We start from the raw sequence: 16,475 nt of genomic DNA, 5'->3' as shown, positions 1-16,475 counted from the left end.
ACAGGAATACCATTTAATTCAAATTAATTGTCAAGCAGCAACTAGAGTGACATTTTGTAATGAATCAAATACTAGTGAAATGAATGAAAACCGTCCTCGTGAGGAAAAAGAATACGTAAAATGCCCGTTGATGGGACAAAAGGGTAGATGCTATACAAAACAATAATACAAAAACACATTCACGTAATTCGTCCTGAGATGGACTACGACACATTCTCCTTTAGAAGCTCAAACTTTAAAGTATCAAATGTAGCAAGACCATCAAGATAGGGCTTGAGGTGGAACAAACTGATAAATGTGGTCATGAAATCCAGACTAGATTAGCCTCACAGTGAGGTTAAACTTTAACTCTGTTTAGTTGAGCTTTTTCCGTATGTAGACCCTTTTAAAGCGTTCTGTTGTGGACCGTATCAGTTTGCGTTCAGTGAACTATTTTAAATGTGGGTTTATCAGCATTTTGTCCCACCTTTGTCTCAGTCCACTCTTAGGTCCATTGTCTTGGTTTGTGCCTAAATTAGATGTGCTCTTCAATCTTGCTGAAACAGTCTTAAATACCCAGCCGTCGAGTGTTTTGACAATGGGTCATCTAACGATACCGGAAATGTTTTCAGATTTTATTTAAAACAGAAAGACAGGAAGGAACTAGTTTCTATCTCAAGCAAACGAGATAAAAGATTGATTGTGTACAAAATGTCAAGTACCGAGGCACACAGTGTGCTGAACTGAGACTGACTGTGCTCAAATACTTAATACTTGTAAATTAATTCAATTTGGTCCAACTAATTCCATGTGAAATCAACTACAGTGAAATTTGTTTCCATGACATCAAATGGTATGGAATCTAATTTTCAGGGAAATATATGTGGTGGTTTAACCAAAAACTGAAACTGCTATGTAGGATCTCATCATACAATGGCTCCACATTAGTCACGTGACCTTTAGGGCTCAGGTGATTGGCTCAAAACCTTTGAGAGGAAATGGAATGCTAACGGATCTCTTTCTCAAGGTGGCATTATATACCTCATGATTTGGCAGAATATGCTTAGTGCCCAGTTTAAATAGCTCAAAAGTTTTGGGTCGGTATGAACGGTAGTGTAGTCATTCATACATGCTTTTGAGGTCTTTGAAATGATGACCTGCTTTAGAAACTTAAGCTTGCTCGTTCATTTATGCGTAAATGACAAATCACAGAACAACGCACGCATCATCTGGACAGCATTGTGTATTAACGGTCATATTTGTGTATAAGCACCTGAGAAACACGAGTGAATTCACAAATAAATCATCTGAATGTTGTTGTAACGTCTGCCAGGGAACGTTTTAGAAATGTGCTTGAGAAGTGCAGACACTGAATGTGACATGTTCCAGATGAAAACGGACATTTCAAACAGACGTCACATTGACGTCAGGGACTGAGCGTCAAGCTAAAGAAAATATCTCGCAAATCTAGATCCAGAGGTCACTCGGAGGAAATTCCACAAACTATGAAGCACATGAGAAAATAATGAAAGCAGTCAAATCAGATGGTTTCATAGATATTTCCTGATTTCACGGAAGAATCTCATTTACACATCCGTGTAATCTCGAGTTAGGTTAGACCAGGGGTGTCCAAACTCCAAGAAAGTCATGTTCCTGAACACACATGTTCGTAAATTTAGCCCTAACCATATCCCTGATCAGAGGGAAATGATAGGTGAATAACACTGATGTAGAAGCACCTGACTGGTAGCAAGCCTAAACTTGACACACTGTAAACTTGTCCCTCAAATCCGATTGGTTGATTAGAATGTTGTTCCAGGATCAACAAAGATGGTGATCCAGGAACATGATGTACTTGGTAAAATCACGTTCACCGTCCAAATCCGGTCCTGGAGGGCAACTGTCCTGCAGAGTTTAGCTTCAACACACCTGCCTGCAAGTTGATTATCTGGTTGAGGTGTGTTTAACTGGGGTTGGATCTAAACTCTGCAGGAGCAGGATTGGACACCCCTGGTTTAGACCCTCTTAATAACCTGAGGATCATTGCTTGGCCCTTCTAGAAAACATTTGCGTCGCCTTTAAAGATTCCTTTGGTCAAGAGTTAAATGTCTTGCAACCACAAGACAAAAAAAAAATCAAAAAATGAATTCAGAGTAACGATCACATTGAAACGAGAGGTTTGGAGGATTTCCAAACTGTGAAAGGACAGACCTGGAAGTCTGGTGTGTGTGTGTGTGTGGTGTACCTCTCAACCAAGGGAGCTCTACTGGAATGATAGACCTTAGTTATGATTGGAAAAACTACAGACTCTCACACAGACGAACCCAAAACCAGTTGGGTCACTCATACTTTCACATACTTCTGAGCTTCTGGACACACAGGTGAATGCTTGTTGGTCCATTGCTCTTAAACAGTGCGCTGTGAACCATACAGAACGTGCCGTACAGACATTGCGTCCTAGAATAAAAAAAGGCCCTACGACATTCAGATTTACAGTATTCCAATGCAGTATTTACACATAACAACTGTCCGGCAACTCACCATTTTGCTAGATACTCAAGTGCCACATTTGTATTATTAGTACATATACACAACAAAACAATTGCATACCCAAAAAAAAATAAGTAAAAACAAACAAAGTAGTGCAATAAATGTAAAAGATTATGGCAGTACATTTGGTCCGAGGGTCTGGAGGGGGGAAAATTCCACCAGACAATACTGTACAAAAAAAGTGTTGATTGTGAATGTTGTTGTGTACTGTTGTTCGCCGATTTGTGTAAAGAGTTTGTTCCTAAACATCTGTCCCGGCATCTTGATCTGAAAATGTAACGGAGGGAAGGATTCCTTCACCTGCTTTGTTTCTTTATCAATATGTGTGTGATCAGATGAGTATTTCCACCATCTCGCTGTCCACGTCCTGTGGCGGGAGAGACTGCACTGGCGCTCTCCTCTCTAATGTGTTGGTGTGAAACACTGGCACATCTGTGGAGACAAAGATGCATGCAGATGTTTATGGGTCAAAGAGTGTCCAAGGTAAAGAAAAGAAAATCTTTAAAAAAGCTAGTTTTGTGCCACGTTCTTTCAAATGTACTCTCTGTATTCATGTTGGTTTAATAGGGTTTTAAGTAATGTGGTGCGACCAAGTAAAAAGTAAAAACATTCTCCTTACACCTTGAATACATCGGAGTGTTCACATCTTAAATATTGTTTTCAAAAATGTTTTTATATATATTTTTCACACATCTATTTTTAATTCATAAATATTAAGTTGAGTCGCACCACTTGACATTTTACAACCTGAACTAGCGTTGCCTTATCGTAAAGAAGTCAAATTATCTGAGATTTTCTTTTCCTCTGCATGCACATTGTCAGCACCACATGTCTATGATGCAGTAAGTCATTTAAATATTTATAATAATATTTTAAAACTACTTCGGTGCATTTATCTAAGAAGTTGTGCCAAACTAAGAATTTCATTATTTTTCTTCGTAACTACATCAGGACGGTTGCATCACCCTGACGTTTCTTACTTTATGGACCCCTAAAAAAAATCTCAAAAATAATTTTAGTTTAGAAATGAAAAAAAAAAGCTCATCACAGAATTATATTAAAGTTACTGTATGCATGAATTGCATGTTCAATGTATCGCTGAATCATTTATATATCCTGGATTTTTTTTAAAGTCATTTCATTGATAATTTTATCCATTTGTCCTTTCTGTTTTACTTTCCACGGCTCACCAGTTGCATGGGAAGACAAACATTTAGCTCAGTGCCGTTCAACCAGTCATTAGTGGTTGTTGGGTTGGTTTCCCATAATGAAAACAAAGAAGAAACGCACAGGTTTACACACAACTGAAGAAACACACAGGTTTACACACTTCAACATGATTTGTGTGTGTGTGCGAGCTGTACCGGCGATGCGGTCGGGTATGTAGACGGGGCTCGGACTGCTGATCCGGCTGGGTCCGGGAACGCTCTGCAGGGCAGGTGTGCTCGGCGTGCTTGGCTTGCTGGCCTCCTGACCCTTCTCCGTCTGGGTGCAGCTGTCTCTGCTGCCAGTCTTTGAGTGTGTGGCAGCTGGCATCGGGGTGGAGGGCAGGACTGGAGATGGAGAGGAGGAGATGGACCCTGTCCTCAAAGAGTCACCTCTGAACTCTGGGCCCAGCAGAACACCTGGAACATGAAGAGGAAGAGTGAATAAAATAACAGGATATATTAATAGATTATATTGCAAAATTTCACCACTTTTATAACTTGGTATACAAGTACATATGCTTTAATATTATTGGGAAATGACAATTTCCGAGCTGTACTTTTATGAATCTGTCTGAATACTCTATGATTTGCTGGAAGGTGTGCAATAAAACCGTTTAATGCACGGGTAGTTCCAGTCGGGTTATTCACTGTTCTATATTAATGCGCTGTTTTTAATGAAGTGCGCATAGCACTGCTCAAACAGAAACAGAATACACAGAAACTTCTCAATGCTGCCCCACGACCTTTATTGATAAAAGAGCTTCGCAACTGAATCGCTACATTATATTTACATTATATTTATCAGCAACGAGGGGGTAAAGTTATTAAACTCACAGCTTCATTGTTAATAGAGAGAGAGACGCTGAACAGATGCAGGTTATTCACACACGCATCTCTTTCTCTCAATAAATGCTATAAATTCATTTTACTATATCTCTGTGTCTGTTTCAAAGCAACGGACGAAAATAACTCATTTTTACTCTTCTGGTTAAATATTGCGCTGCAAACATCAATAAAAGCTTTAAGTTGTTAATACTGGCAAATGACAATGGTATAAGCAGGATAATCCACGGCTAGATGTGCATTAAACGATTTGAATGCTCTGCGTCGAGTGGTTCTTTGCCTCCACGTTGTGCATTAAGATAACCATGAATTATCCCTAACATATAGACATAAATAATCCTGTGATGTTAAAGCTGAATTTTCAGCAGCCATTACTCCAGTCTTCAGTGTCACAATATTAGTAAAAATATGTATTATTGTATTACTTTTTTGCTACTGGGGGTTTCTCTGAGGGTTAATTTCAGATCTATTTCTCCCTTCACACTGGACTCACGTACCCAGACTGCCCTTCCAGCTGCGGTCTTCCCTGCGTTCCTCCGTGATGGGGCTGCTCCCGCTGAGGCCCAGAGAGTGTGACAGCAGCCCGGAGCCGCTGGAGCTGCCCGTGCCCATAGCGATGGACATGAGGGACTTGGAGGGCCTCATGGCCGGGGCGTCTAATTTGCTGGCCGGATCTTTGCGCGAGCGCTGATGCAGCACCTTTATCATGGCGTCCTTCTCTATGATCTGAGCGTGCAGGTTCTTGATCCTGCTCTCCATGTCCAGGCAGCGGCGGTTGGCCATGAGGATCTCCTCCTCTTCTTTCTGGATACGTGCCTCCACCGAAGTGTCGTAGCTGCTGCTGGGGGAGTGGCTGATGATGACAGAGGACGTGTCTCTGGATAGGTTAGAAATTAACACACAAAAAACAATGAGAAATGATAGGTTATGTTGTTTTGGAGGCATTTTTAATTTTTTAGTTTCATTTAGAATTAATCATGCATAGATACTTTTATTTGTATCTAATTGCAATTACACCTATTAGTTTCATTTTATGTAGTTTCAGTATTCATAATCACTTTGAATGAAAGCATCTGCTAAATAAACACACATTCTATTGTTTCCCATTCATACTGTAGTGCACTTTATAGTTCCAGTTTAGTGTTATTATTTCACCAAATCACAATTTTATGTCCATTTTAGTTAAAAATATAGTGTTCGTTTTCAGCACGATACCCTTGAGAAATCTCAAATAACTTACTATGTATTCCTACAGTGTTGGCTTAGTGTATAGCAGTGAACTTGCGTACCTTTGTGTGGCCACAGAAGCAGCGGCGTCCAGCGCAAACTGTCTCATGACGCTCTCCTCCAGGTATTTCTGCTCCCATTTGGTCATGTCGGCCTCCAGGGCCAAAATCCTCTCCTCTTTTTCTCTCAGGTGTTCCATCAGAGCCGCTGTGCTGAACTCAGGGCCAACTGTGTTCTGAGAACCACCATGCCTCTGTAAGAGTGAGAGAGAGACAGGAAGAACCAATAAGAAATCTTCAATTCGGACTAAAAATATGTAGCTAAAATAGCTATTTTTCCCATTTAAGTTAGCTAAACAAGACAATATCAAAAGTTGCCATCAATGGTAAACTGATTGATTGCCTGTGCTGTATATTTTATGCTTACACGACGATGTACTAAAAAAAGTACACTTTTTTTTTTTGCATACAGACGACAACGTCAAAATTATCCTTGTTCATACGGATCCGGGAAAACGACTAAAAATGCTGCATTCTGCTGTCAGGCCAGTAGTTGGCGATGTCACTTTGTAAAGAAACACTATGCGCCTATAGACTGAACACGTAATACGCATGACATCACCGGTTTCACAAATTTCGCGTTTTTGTAGTTTACATGACAGACAATGACTGTTACAAAAGTTTGTGTTTTCAGGTCCCTAAAACGTTGTTGTCATGTAAATGAACAGTCAAAACGCATATATTTCTTTACGTTTTAGTTGAAAACGGTGTTGTGTAAACGGCCCCTGAGTCATTAGCTTGGCAACATGCAAACCTCAAACGTTATCGGAATCAATCTGTACAGAAGTCGAGTCTACCACATCAGCAGCTTAGCAACATATCATGAATGAAACTAATCGCAGTCAGTTGTGTAATTTCTTCCCCAAATCAATTAAGTGCAAACCCCGCCCACGCAGTTGATTCTAAGATGTCATTGGTCATGTCAATTACAGTGCAGATTGCCTACACAACGCTAAAAAAAAAAATATACTAAACCCCTTACCCTAACCTACAGCCTAAAGGCCTGTTCACACCGGGACGAATTTCGCGCGCGATATTCGCCGACGTTTAACGCCTCGTGACTAAACAAAGGGTGCCAATGTGAGTGTGCACACCGACGCGGAAAACGCCACGCGTAAAAGCGTAATTTTTAAAAAAACGCCTCGGGTTCGTTTTTTTGGTTTGACGCGTCGCGTCAAAAACTATCCGACCAATGAGATTGCCGCTTTTGCTCACGTGTCTGGAGCTTCTGAAGTTACAGTAAAACACAACTTGGGGGCGCTCAAACACAAAACGGTCTTGCCGAGCACACATACGTAACGGCGAAGAAGATATACGCCAAGTAGCGTCTACACTGCCGGGAAGAAATAAGACGAGGAAGATGCAAGGCAAGATGAATGTAGAGCTGCTGGTCTCGTTGGTGTCGGAACATAAAGAACTATATGACAAACGCGACAGCGACTACAAAAATCTTGATAAAAGAGAACTGTTATGGAGTGGTTTCTGTTTTACATTAAGCGCCATCTAATGTCAGGGAATGAATTTGCATGTTCACTCGGCTCATCGTCAGCGAAAATCGCTTGGGTGTGAACACAAAAAACGTGTTGAAAAACACTGGCGAATAACGCGCGCCGATATTCGTCCCGGTGTGTACGGCCCTTAAGCTTATTCCACACTATAACATTGGTAGCCCTTCCTGATCGATAGCATTACTCTGATCCATCCCTAATATTTCTCTAAACATGAAGTCTCAACTTTTCTTGACAGGTGACAGGTGGTGTTGATTGAGTGAATGAGTGGACCAATGCAATCTGCTCAGTGTGAAATAGACGCTCAGCGCCTCGCCACGCTGCTGGCGTTTTAAAAAAGCACCGCTCCCATTGAAAACAATTGGAAAAATATGCTAGCCTCGGGAAAAAAACGCTTTGGTGGTCACACGGCCTAAAGGTGCGATCACATTTACCGTTGTTCTGCAAATTTATATGTGCAAAATCCAGTTATTTCAATGTGAATCCACGTGTTCAGGGATTTTGCGTAAAGGCAAAAGATTTCCCCACACTGATATCGCATCAGGTTCATGTTGGTCATGAGGATTCGCTGTGTTGACTAACAGCAATCTGCTTGGTTTGAAAGTGACATCTGTGCGAGTGGTGCTTCATATATAGCTACACTATTGACAATAGACAATGGGCATTTTTTTGTCCACAAAATTTCGCTATTGTGACCACACCTTAACATTCGAGTACCGCTGATCTAAAGTATTCTTATCTCATCTGAAGGTTGTTTCAGGTGTCCAGGTTGAATGAACAGCACAGAGGAAGGAAGTCCAGTTTCTGGGCCCCTAATGAAGAATACAGCTGTCTACTACTCCTCCTCATCCTCTTCTCTCAACACAAACACACATTCACAAAGGAGGCTGAGTTGCAACCTTTCCTCCAGATCAGGGGTCAGTAAAAATTCGACACAAAGAAAGAGGGTACGTAGGTAAAGAGTTCATCTCCGCAGGGACAGCGTGAGCTCTTGCTGCCTACAACTGAGACCCATCCATGTATGGATGTTTGTGTGAAAAGAGGAATTGGTTGCATTGAGAAGTTTAATCCAAGGGTTTTCAAACTAGGGTCAGGGGAAAGGTTAAAAGAGGAAAAAATATATATATTTCACACAAATATATCTCTGAATATTGTTATCTTTTGCTGGAAATAAGGTTGGTATAATAACAAACAGCTCTGTTCCAGAATGTGGCCAATTCGCGGTAAGCTTGTGCATCACTTACCTGTTGCATTCGCAGTGATTCCAGCTCCCTCTCCAGTCGAGTGCGTAGCCGATGCTCCAGCTGTTCTCTCTTCTCGCACGCGGCCTGAAGCTGTGCTAAAGCCTGCTGCATCCGCTCCACCTTCTCCACATATACCTGCTTTTTCTTCAGCTATACAAACACAGAGAATGCAGGTCAGACGCTGCTGCTCGCGCCACACACAGAAGCCCCCATCCACCTTACAATGCCTCCTTGTATCCTTCAACCTCTCTCTCCTCTACATCTCTCAAATCCACCAGTGGCCATAATTGCAGCCAAAATGAATGCCCCAATTTAGCTCGGGGGGGACATCATAACACAGAAGAGTGAGAGAGCGAGTGTTAAAGTATTTGGCTCCCGTTTGGAAGGGGTGGGTGGAGAGGGCAAGAATTCAACCATCTTCAAGTCCTTTCATGCCAGACAACTCAAGAGGCTTTGTTCGGGGAACAAGCGGGCGTTTGTGACAGGGTAGAACAAAAGTGGAACGGCCCGGTGCATTTTGGGACGCAAGGGTGCGCCTCCCGTTCAACGATAGCCAAAAGGCCATCTGGGAGCACGCCAGAAGAGCTCAACCACAGACTCCAACTGTTACAAACACTTATGAGCGGAGTTCAGAACCATCAACGCTACTTCGTTTTTTTCTGTTTTTTTTTCTTGAAGCTTTTTTTGGCCTCAGTACATGTTGTGTGGTTTCAAAGAAAGTTCCAGCCAACGGTTCACTCAAGCTTGAAGATCTTAACTGCAGAGATGAGAAGTTGACGGGAAGGACTTCAAAGAACTTGAGAAGGTTGAGCTTAAACATTGTGGCGGAGTACCACAGGGATGTGTTTGGGGGGTAAGTGGGTTATGACTCAATGAAATGTCCATTTAATGCTGGTTTCAATAAAGTTCGCCCCCTGTTTACTAACAACAGACACTCATAAGCAGAAAATATTGACAGATGTTAGTTTATTTCCCAAAATTCAATCTGCTCTGCTGTATTGTTCAACAGTCAGTTCATTTTAAAGCAAACTGTGTAATATCTGGAATATATCAAGCCCTCTCTAAGATGTGCCAAACAGGCAAACTACCTCAGCCCTTCTTTTGGATGCCAGCATGATTCAGCAATTACCCGTCCAAAATAAATAGATAAATAAATGAAAACAGAACTCATTTGAGATTTCTTTAGTTTTGAGAGAGTGATGTACAATAGGACCACAAGGGGGCACACGTATACATTAACGCAGAAATATGGTCACAGAAATTGTAGAAAATGTAAATGAATTTTGTTAACATGTAGGTGAGAATATGAACATGGGAACCTAAATGTCTGCTTTGCTCTGGTAGTGTGCCAATTTTAAGTTCATAAAATGTTAAAAAAAAATGGCTATTAAAAAGTATGAATACATCGTAAATTTGTAAAACACAGCTTTAGAGTAAGTCAAAGCATGTAAAACGAATTCCTAAAGAGGTACACGGGTACCCTTGATGTTCAGTGAGCTTTACCTCCTCCTCCAGCTTGACCACTTTTGCTTGGGCATTGTTTAAGGCCTGGTCACGGATCTCAATGTGCCTGCGCTGGTCCTCGTTGGTGGAGCGAAGCGAATTCAACTCGATATCCAGCTTCTCCTTCTCTCTCTGACTCTCTTTATCTGATAAATGAGTAAAATGGATATTCTGCACTTTCTTTCCCAATATATTGCAACTGACATTTGCTTACAAATAAATGGTATTTCAAAACAAACCCATGATTAATACAAGTGCATCACATTGGCTTCAAGAAAGTTTTAGATTTCTACAAGATGTAGAGGTCCACTCACTCTGAGTCAGAAGCTGAGAGATGGTTTTGCGATTGTCCTCGGTGCCCTCGCAGTCTTTTGCTGCAAGCTGCTTGTTGGCTGTTTCCATTCGCTCTATTGAAAGAAAGAGACAATGCCATCATGCTTTCTCCTGATTTTATAGTTCAAAAATATGACAATGCTTCATTGTGTGAGAGATTAAATCAGTGTTAGAAAATAGGATACCAAAACTAGACCATCTGTGTCAAACAGATCAAATGTATCCATGTGAAAGTTTATATGGTATCTCATTAACAAATATGGTTATTATTTCTTTGTAGAGAAAACCACAATCAAGGCTTTCCAAAATATTAAACAGCAAAATAAAAATATTTGATATTTGAAACAGCTGTGATTATTTCAACAGATGCTTAGTGCACCATTCTCCATCCTACCAAAAACACCCTAGCTTCTCACACATTATGTACCACTGGGACTGGTTGCTCAGCAATTTGGTAAACAAAAATCTAACAAACATTTTATATTTACATTTTATTTTACAATTCCCAAAGAGCGGTCTTGCCATAATTCACACTGTGCTGTTAAGTCAAAAACTGGCCCAGATAAAAGGGCCATTATATAGAAGGGTTTTTAAAATGGCAAACCATTCATCAAGGAAGCAGGCCAAACGTTAAAACAATATTTCCCCCGTGTTAAGTCAACCAGACTGTGAGATGAGCATTCCAGAATCAAATGCCTTTCCCCCACTGAGCCTCAGTGGCTCTCAATAAAATTAAGATTCTTATCTAGATTTCAAACATAAATGAGGCTACAAGTGGTTGCCAAGAAGCTGCCAAAAAGTATTACTGACCGTCAACTCATTTGTGTCCATAGCACAAACATATTTGGACAATGTGCACCGAAGTTTTATAGATTATGATTTGTTGAAATCCCTGACCCTAAAAATAATCAAGAGTAACATTGATGGATGCCTTTGCAAACAACACTAATTATCGATTGCAAGAAATCTACTTTAGTAAAATCTATGCTTGAACAATATCTGTAGTAGTATATCAGGCTACAGAATATATGAGAATCGCAGGGTGAAAGAAAGAACGGCAAAAGAGAGAGAAGAAAAATTTGCTGTAAAACTCTTGGAGCTCCCTGTGGACAAAGTCTGGGCATACTGCCATAAATCAGGGGTTCTCTGTTCTCTGCTGGACTAAAGAAGAGATCGTAGAGGTGGCCACACTCTGGCAGAGCGGGCCTGCTGACAGCAGCAGAAAAATGAGAGGGAGAGACTATTGCTTTGGATTCCAATAGAAACTGCACAGAGCCACAAGATATGACACAAAAGAAAGCAAACTGAATGAAACTTCAAATGCTTTGAACTTGGAGAAGAATAAGAAGCCTCTTTGAATGGGAAGGACAGAATGTTGGAGCCAGGTGGGACCACCGCAACGTTCTCATTTACTGACCCTGTAGTGTTTCTCCATCTGATGTTCATACACATAATGTTTGAAGCAAAATTTGGAAGCTCTACTCTACTGCAACCTGTCATATCTTACTGTGATCCAGTAATCCATTTCATCCTGTCAACCATAAGCAGATCTACTCTTGCTGATTTTCATGCATATCCCCGAAAACTAAAACAAACTAAAACTTTAGTGCAAAACATATAAAAAAAATTACACAAATATGCTTTGGAGTCACTGCTTATTCATAAGATGTGATATAGTCGCAAGTTACAATTCATGGACACTCCTTTCATAATATTCTCCTAATACTCTCTTAAAATCTGCTTTTCCATTCAATTATCCTGCTTTGTTCTCACCTCTTAGGTCCCTGTTGAAGTCGTGTACCCTGCGCACCTCCATCTCCAGTTTATTTCTCATGGTCTTCTCAAGAGCTTCCCTCTTTGTGGATGATTTGGCCAGGTTTTCATAGGCTTCAGACACCATTTGGATCTCAGTCTCCAGCTGCAAAGTAAAAAGACTTCTTATAGAAAGTATGGATTTTTGAAATTCTAAATGATACAGTATGGAAAGTAGCCTTCGTTTTTTTTTTTTGCATGAAATAAAACCTATTGTCCATTCCAAAGAACCTTCAAATCTCTTCTACCCCCTTCTGTGCCAAAATGGTGCTGCTCACAGAGCTGATACTTGGCGATCTGAGAGCCTATTACAGGGTTTCCCAACCCTGTTCCTGGAGGCACACCAATACTACACACTTTCGCACTCTTCTTGATTCAACTCATTAGCTTGTAAGTAGAGACTAAAAGACCAGAAATAGATGGTAGGATAAGAGAGACATCCAAAATGTGTACTGTTGGTTGATTTGCCTCCAGCAACAAGAATGGGAAACGCTGGCCTATCTTGAACTGGCCCACATTTCCACAGACTTGAGAACTGTTACAATATGGGTTACATGTCTGTGGTACCTGTTACAACCTGAATGAAACCAGCATTCAGCATTTTTTCCCATATCTCCTCAAGAATCTCCACAGAAGACCAAATTGTAAACAGATCACTGCTGAATGCTTTTGTTAACTCATTAGCTAGCTAGCCAAACTGTTGTTGTTCTGAAAACTTTACTTGGTAACGTTTTCCTGCCTCCTGACATAATCATAATATAATGTGGACCTTCAAAGACGTTCTAACCTTTTGTAGTTTAGACACCTTTTCCCCACACACTTCCAGCTCTTGCTTAAGCAAGCGGTTCTCTTCGGACAGCATATCCACCATCTGCTGGGCACGGGCCAGCATGGCGTAAGGGTCCCCCTGCATGGAGTGTGGATGTGAGTAGTGTTGTCCTGGATTCTGTTGCTGCTGCTGTTGGGAGCCCTGCTGGTGGTACTGGTGCTGGTGCATGTGGAGGCCCCTGGGAGCTGACCCATAAGGATCATGAGGGAACACATGGCTGCGTTGATGGGGAGGGTGACCTGGACCTGGGCCGTATGGATCACCTTGGTGGGAACCGGGCCCCTGTGGGCTACGAGCACACATAGGGAAGGGCTCTCCCTGGTGACCCATATGTGGAGGATGGTGGGAAGAAGCCAAGATGCTGCTGAGAGTGGAAGACTGAGCACGGGAGAGAGAGCCCCCTGACGTAACAGAAGATGAAGGGCTATGGTGATGGACAGACCTTTGAGAGTGACTTGAACTCTCCTTACTTGACCTAATGAGGGCAGAGAAATAAATAATATTCATATTTTGACTGATTACAAAAGTGTAAACATTATACAAATTATTGAGAACTTTCAGTGACCTACAAATACTTTAGGCTGAATATAAACGTGCATAACCAACGGCTTTCTTTTAACAGATTAAATCACCGTTGGAAAACAACTTCTCCAAAGTAGAAACTATGTAATGCATTCCAACCGTTCATAAAAATATTTTTCACAGGTCAACATTCCTGGTTCTCTGCAACATAATAGAGAAACTGTCGTGTTGTGACATGTAGATGATTATTAGAATTAGATATGCATTCTTTTGCTATACGTTACACACTGGCTCTGAGGTAAATGAATTCAGGGAAACAGGCAAAACTGGCTTTTCCCATAACTGGTTTCCTGACAACATGTCCCAGCATCGAAGGGAAGGGCTGTTTAAGATTCATCATTTGGAATTTTTCAACAACTGATAAATCAGGGAATTTGAGGGAATTTCTGTTTTGTGGTGTATTGTTCCAGTTCCCACAAATGTCCTATAATTCAGCCCACACTTTAGCTTGGAACTCTACAGCTTTAGCTTTTGTAAGCACTCTTTTAGCTCACCGGAAAGAGCCATACTCTGGTGGTGGCTGGTACCGGACGTGAGGAATGTCAGCTCTTGCTGGCTGGCTTGTGCCACGGTGGTCTGGGTAGAAGTGTCCAGGCTCCTGGTGCTGATGGTGCTGCTGCTGGTGCTGCTGCTGCTGTTTGGGTGGAGAGGGCATTGCTTTAAATGGATAGTCTGGTGGTGGACCCCTGTGTTGGGGCCCAGAGGGTTTATAATAGTCTCCTGGAAGACCAGGTGGAGGCAACTGGGGGGAAAGTGGTGAACTGGTAACAGGCGCATGGGCCTTGACCCCACTGGTGGCCAAAGAGAGCTGCATTAGTCTTTCACTGAGTGAACGTACATGGCCTTGCTTTAGATCCTTGAGCCCGTCGTCTTGGTGAACTTTGCTTCCATTCACCCTTTGTACCGTGGGCCTGCCCTCTGGGGGTCGCACTTTAGGGTTGCTGAGGCCAGTCACATAAAATGCTGCACCTACTGACTGGGGTATCTGTGGTTGAGGCTGCTGGGGCTGATGACCGCGGAAGTACTGTGACTGCACCTTGGCTTGGTCATAGGTGGGTAGGTCTTCGGGATTCTGCCCTTGTCCGCTCAAGCAGCTTCCACTGCCTCCACTGCCGCCACCTCCTCCTCCGGCAGTGCGTGTGCTGAGCTTCTCCATGCCACTGTCTGTCTGCAGCTCCTGGCCCTGAGGCTCCTGCCTCGCAATGTGAGGGACCATCGAGAGCTCGTCCCCAGGGCTGCCAGGGCCCGGGTATCCACTCACTGGACCTTGCTGCTGCTGCTGTTGTTGTTGTTGTTGCTGTTGTTGCAGGGCAAGGTAATTTCGGCCGTCGCCATAGCGCATTTGCTCCTGCAAGAGCCGCTGCAGAACTGTATGGCCACTACCGCTGCTTCCTGATGTGTCCTCGGAAACTGAGGCTGCCGCCCTCATTTCCAGCTCCCGTGACCTACCCACCTCATGGAAGGAGGAGCTTCGGGCACGGTCCACACTCCCTGTGTAAAAAACACCAATGTATGATGAATAAACACAGCCACTACCTATTATCACAAGCTATACCATAATGAAGTAGTTACAAAGAAGTCAGTTTAAGAAGCTGAAATGAAAGTAAACAGACTGAAGGAGATTGACAAATCTTCTGCATGTTCTAAAAAAACTGCCTGAAATCTCAGACCCCAACTGTCCCAAACTCTTTACACGTTGACAGCTGGGCACCATAGTCTTTAAGGTTTTTATTGCTAAATTATGACACCAGTTTTCACTTTAAATGTGTCAATGGCAACTCTCTGGTGATCTTCAACCACTACTAATCACTATTAACTTGTTAACTGGGGAGGATTAATACAAATTGTATTGTTCTGAATTATAAAGATCAGGAAGAGCCCAGGGTCAAGGTGTTGAAGTCCACCCATGATGCAAATCATGTTACCAATGCCATATACAGTATATATACCACATTACTGTACAACAGCTCCATTCCTTTAACATGCATTGCAGTTGAGTCATCTGATTATCCAAAGCTTACACATCTTCAAAGCTTAAACCCCAATCTCCCTACTGTCGGCTTGAGCTGTAGATAGTAGATACTTAGAAATCACACAGAGCAATTTAAAACAACAAGTGAGCTGTTAACGCATACAAAGCCATTATGTGGAAACCATTCCATAATATTAGAGCCAATGTGGAGTGTAATGTGTAGTACTACATTACTGTAACTACATTACTGCAAAATAAAAGGTTACTATAATTTATATACATTCTGTTTCTCTTAATGGTGTTTATCCGGAATGGTTGCCACTACTGGCATTGAACAGAGTTTGTAGTTTAGTGGTTAATGCACCATCTAAAAAAGTAATGAAGGGGAACTTATTACGTCTATTGCTTTCTGATATTCCCCGCATTCTCAAGGAGGATGAGGCTTTTTTCCGAAACATCTGTGGTGAATAAATAAATAAATGTAAAGTGAGTCAGAAACAGAGGAATCAGTGTACAACTGCTTTCCAATTTGGAAAGCTAGAGAAAGTGGGAGATAGAGTGAAAGAAAAATACATTTCATAATGAGCCCCCCCCCCCCCCCCCCCCCCCGCCCCCCCATAAACTTCCACTTCCTGTCATTCTCCAATCTTTCGCTCACTGAGACCTCCTCAGAGTCAATGAAAGAGATGGCCACAAACAAAAGCAGGATGAGAAAATGAAATGGCGAGGTCACAAAAAAACTCACGGTTAAGATGAATGAAATGATGGCTGATTTCTGTCGATGAATAAGTGGAACTTCATATATTTGAAAAGCTGAAAATTGTCC

General features: G+C 42.0%; 1 protein-coding gene across 5 annotated transcripts in view; it reads right to left on the bottom strand.

The window, feature by feature from the left end:
• Positions 1-998: 998 nt before the first annotated feature.
• amot (angiomotin) overlaps positions 999-16,475 on the bottom strand; it is a 32,307-nt gene continuing 16,830 nt past the window's right edge. For 2 of the 5 annotated variants that reach the window (XM_079846732.1, XM_079846733.1), the window contains exons 3-13: positions 16,047-16,107; positions 14,172-15,168; positions 13,054-13,570; positions 12,228-12,372; positions 10,436-10,528; positions 10,122-10,267; positions 8,619-8,768; positions 5,870-6,060; positions 5,078-5,457; positions 3,894-4,154; positions 999-2,961 (exon numbers count right to left, since the gene is read on the bottom strand). In XM_079846732.1, coding sequence (XP_079702858.1) covers positions 2,861-2,961; positions 3,894-4,154; positions 5,078-5,457; positions 5,870-6,060; positions 8,619-8,768; positions 10,122-10,267; positions 10,436-10,528; positions 12,228-12,372; positions 13,054-13,570; positions 14,172-15,168; positions 16,047-16,107 — 3,042 coding nt within the window. In that variant the 3' untranslated portion in view covers positions 999-2,860. Of the gene's footprint in view, positions 2,962-3,893; positions 4,155-5,077; positions 5,458-5,869; positions 6,061-8,618; positions 8,769-10,121; positions 10,268-10,435; positions 10,529-12,227; positions 12,373-13,053; positions 13,571-14,171; positions 15,169-16,046; positions 16,108-16,394; positions 16,463-16,475 lie in introns of all 5 variants that reach the window. The other 3 variants (XM_079846731.1, XM_079846734.1, XM_079846730.1) reach the window with 2 other exon arrangements.

The sequence above is a fragment of the Squalius cephalus genome (genome assembly GCF_949319135.1).
Source record: "Squalius cephalus genome assembly, chromosome: 17".
Lineage (NCBI taxonomy): Eukaryota > Metazoa > Chordata > Actinopteri > Cypriniformes > Leuciscidae > Squalius > Squalius cephalus.
The sequence above is the reverse complement of the archived record's forward strand: the minus strand, read 5'-3'. Positions and strand labels throughout refer to the sequence as shown.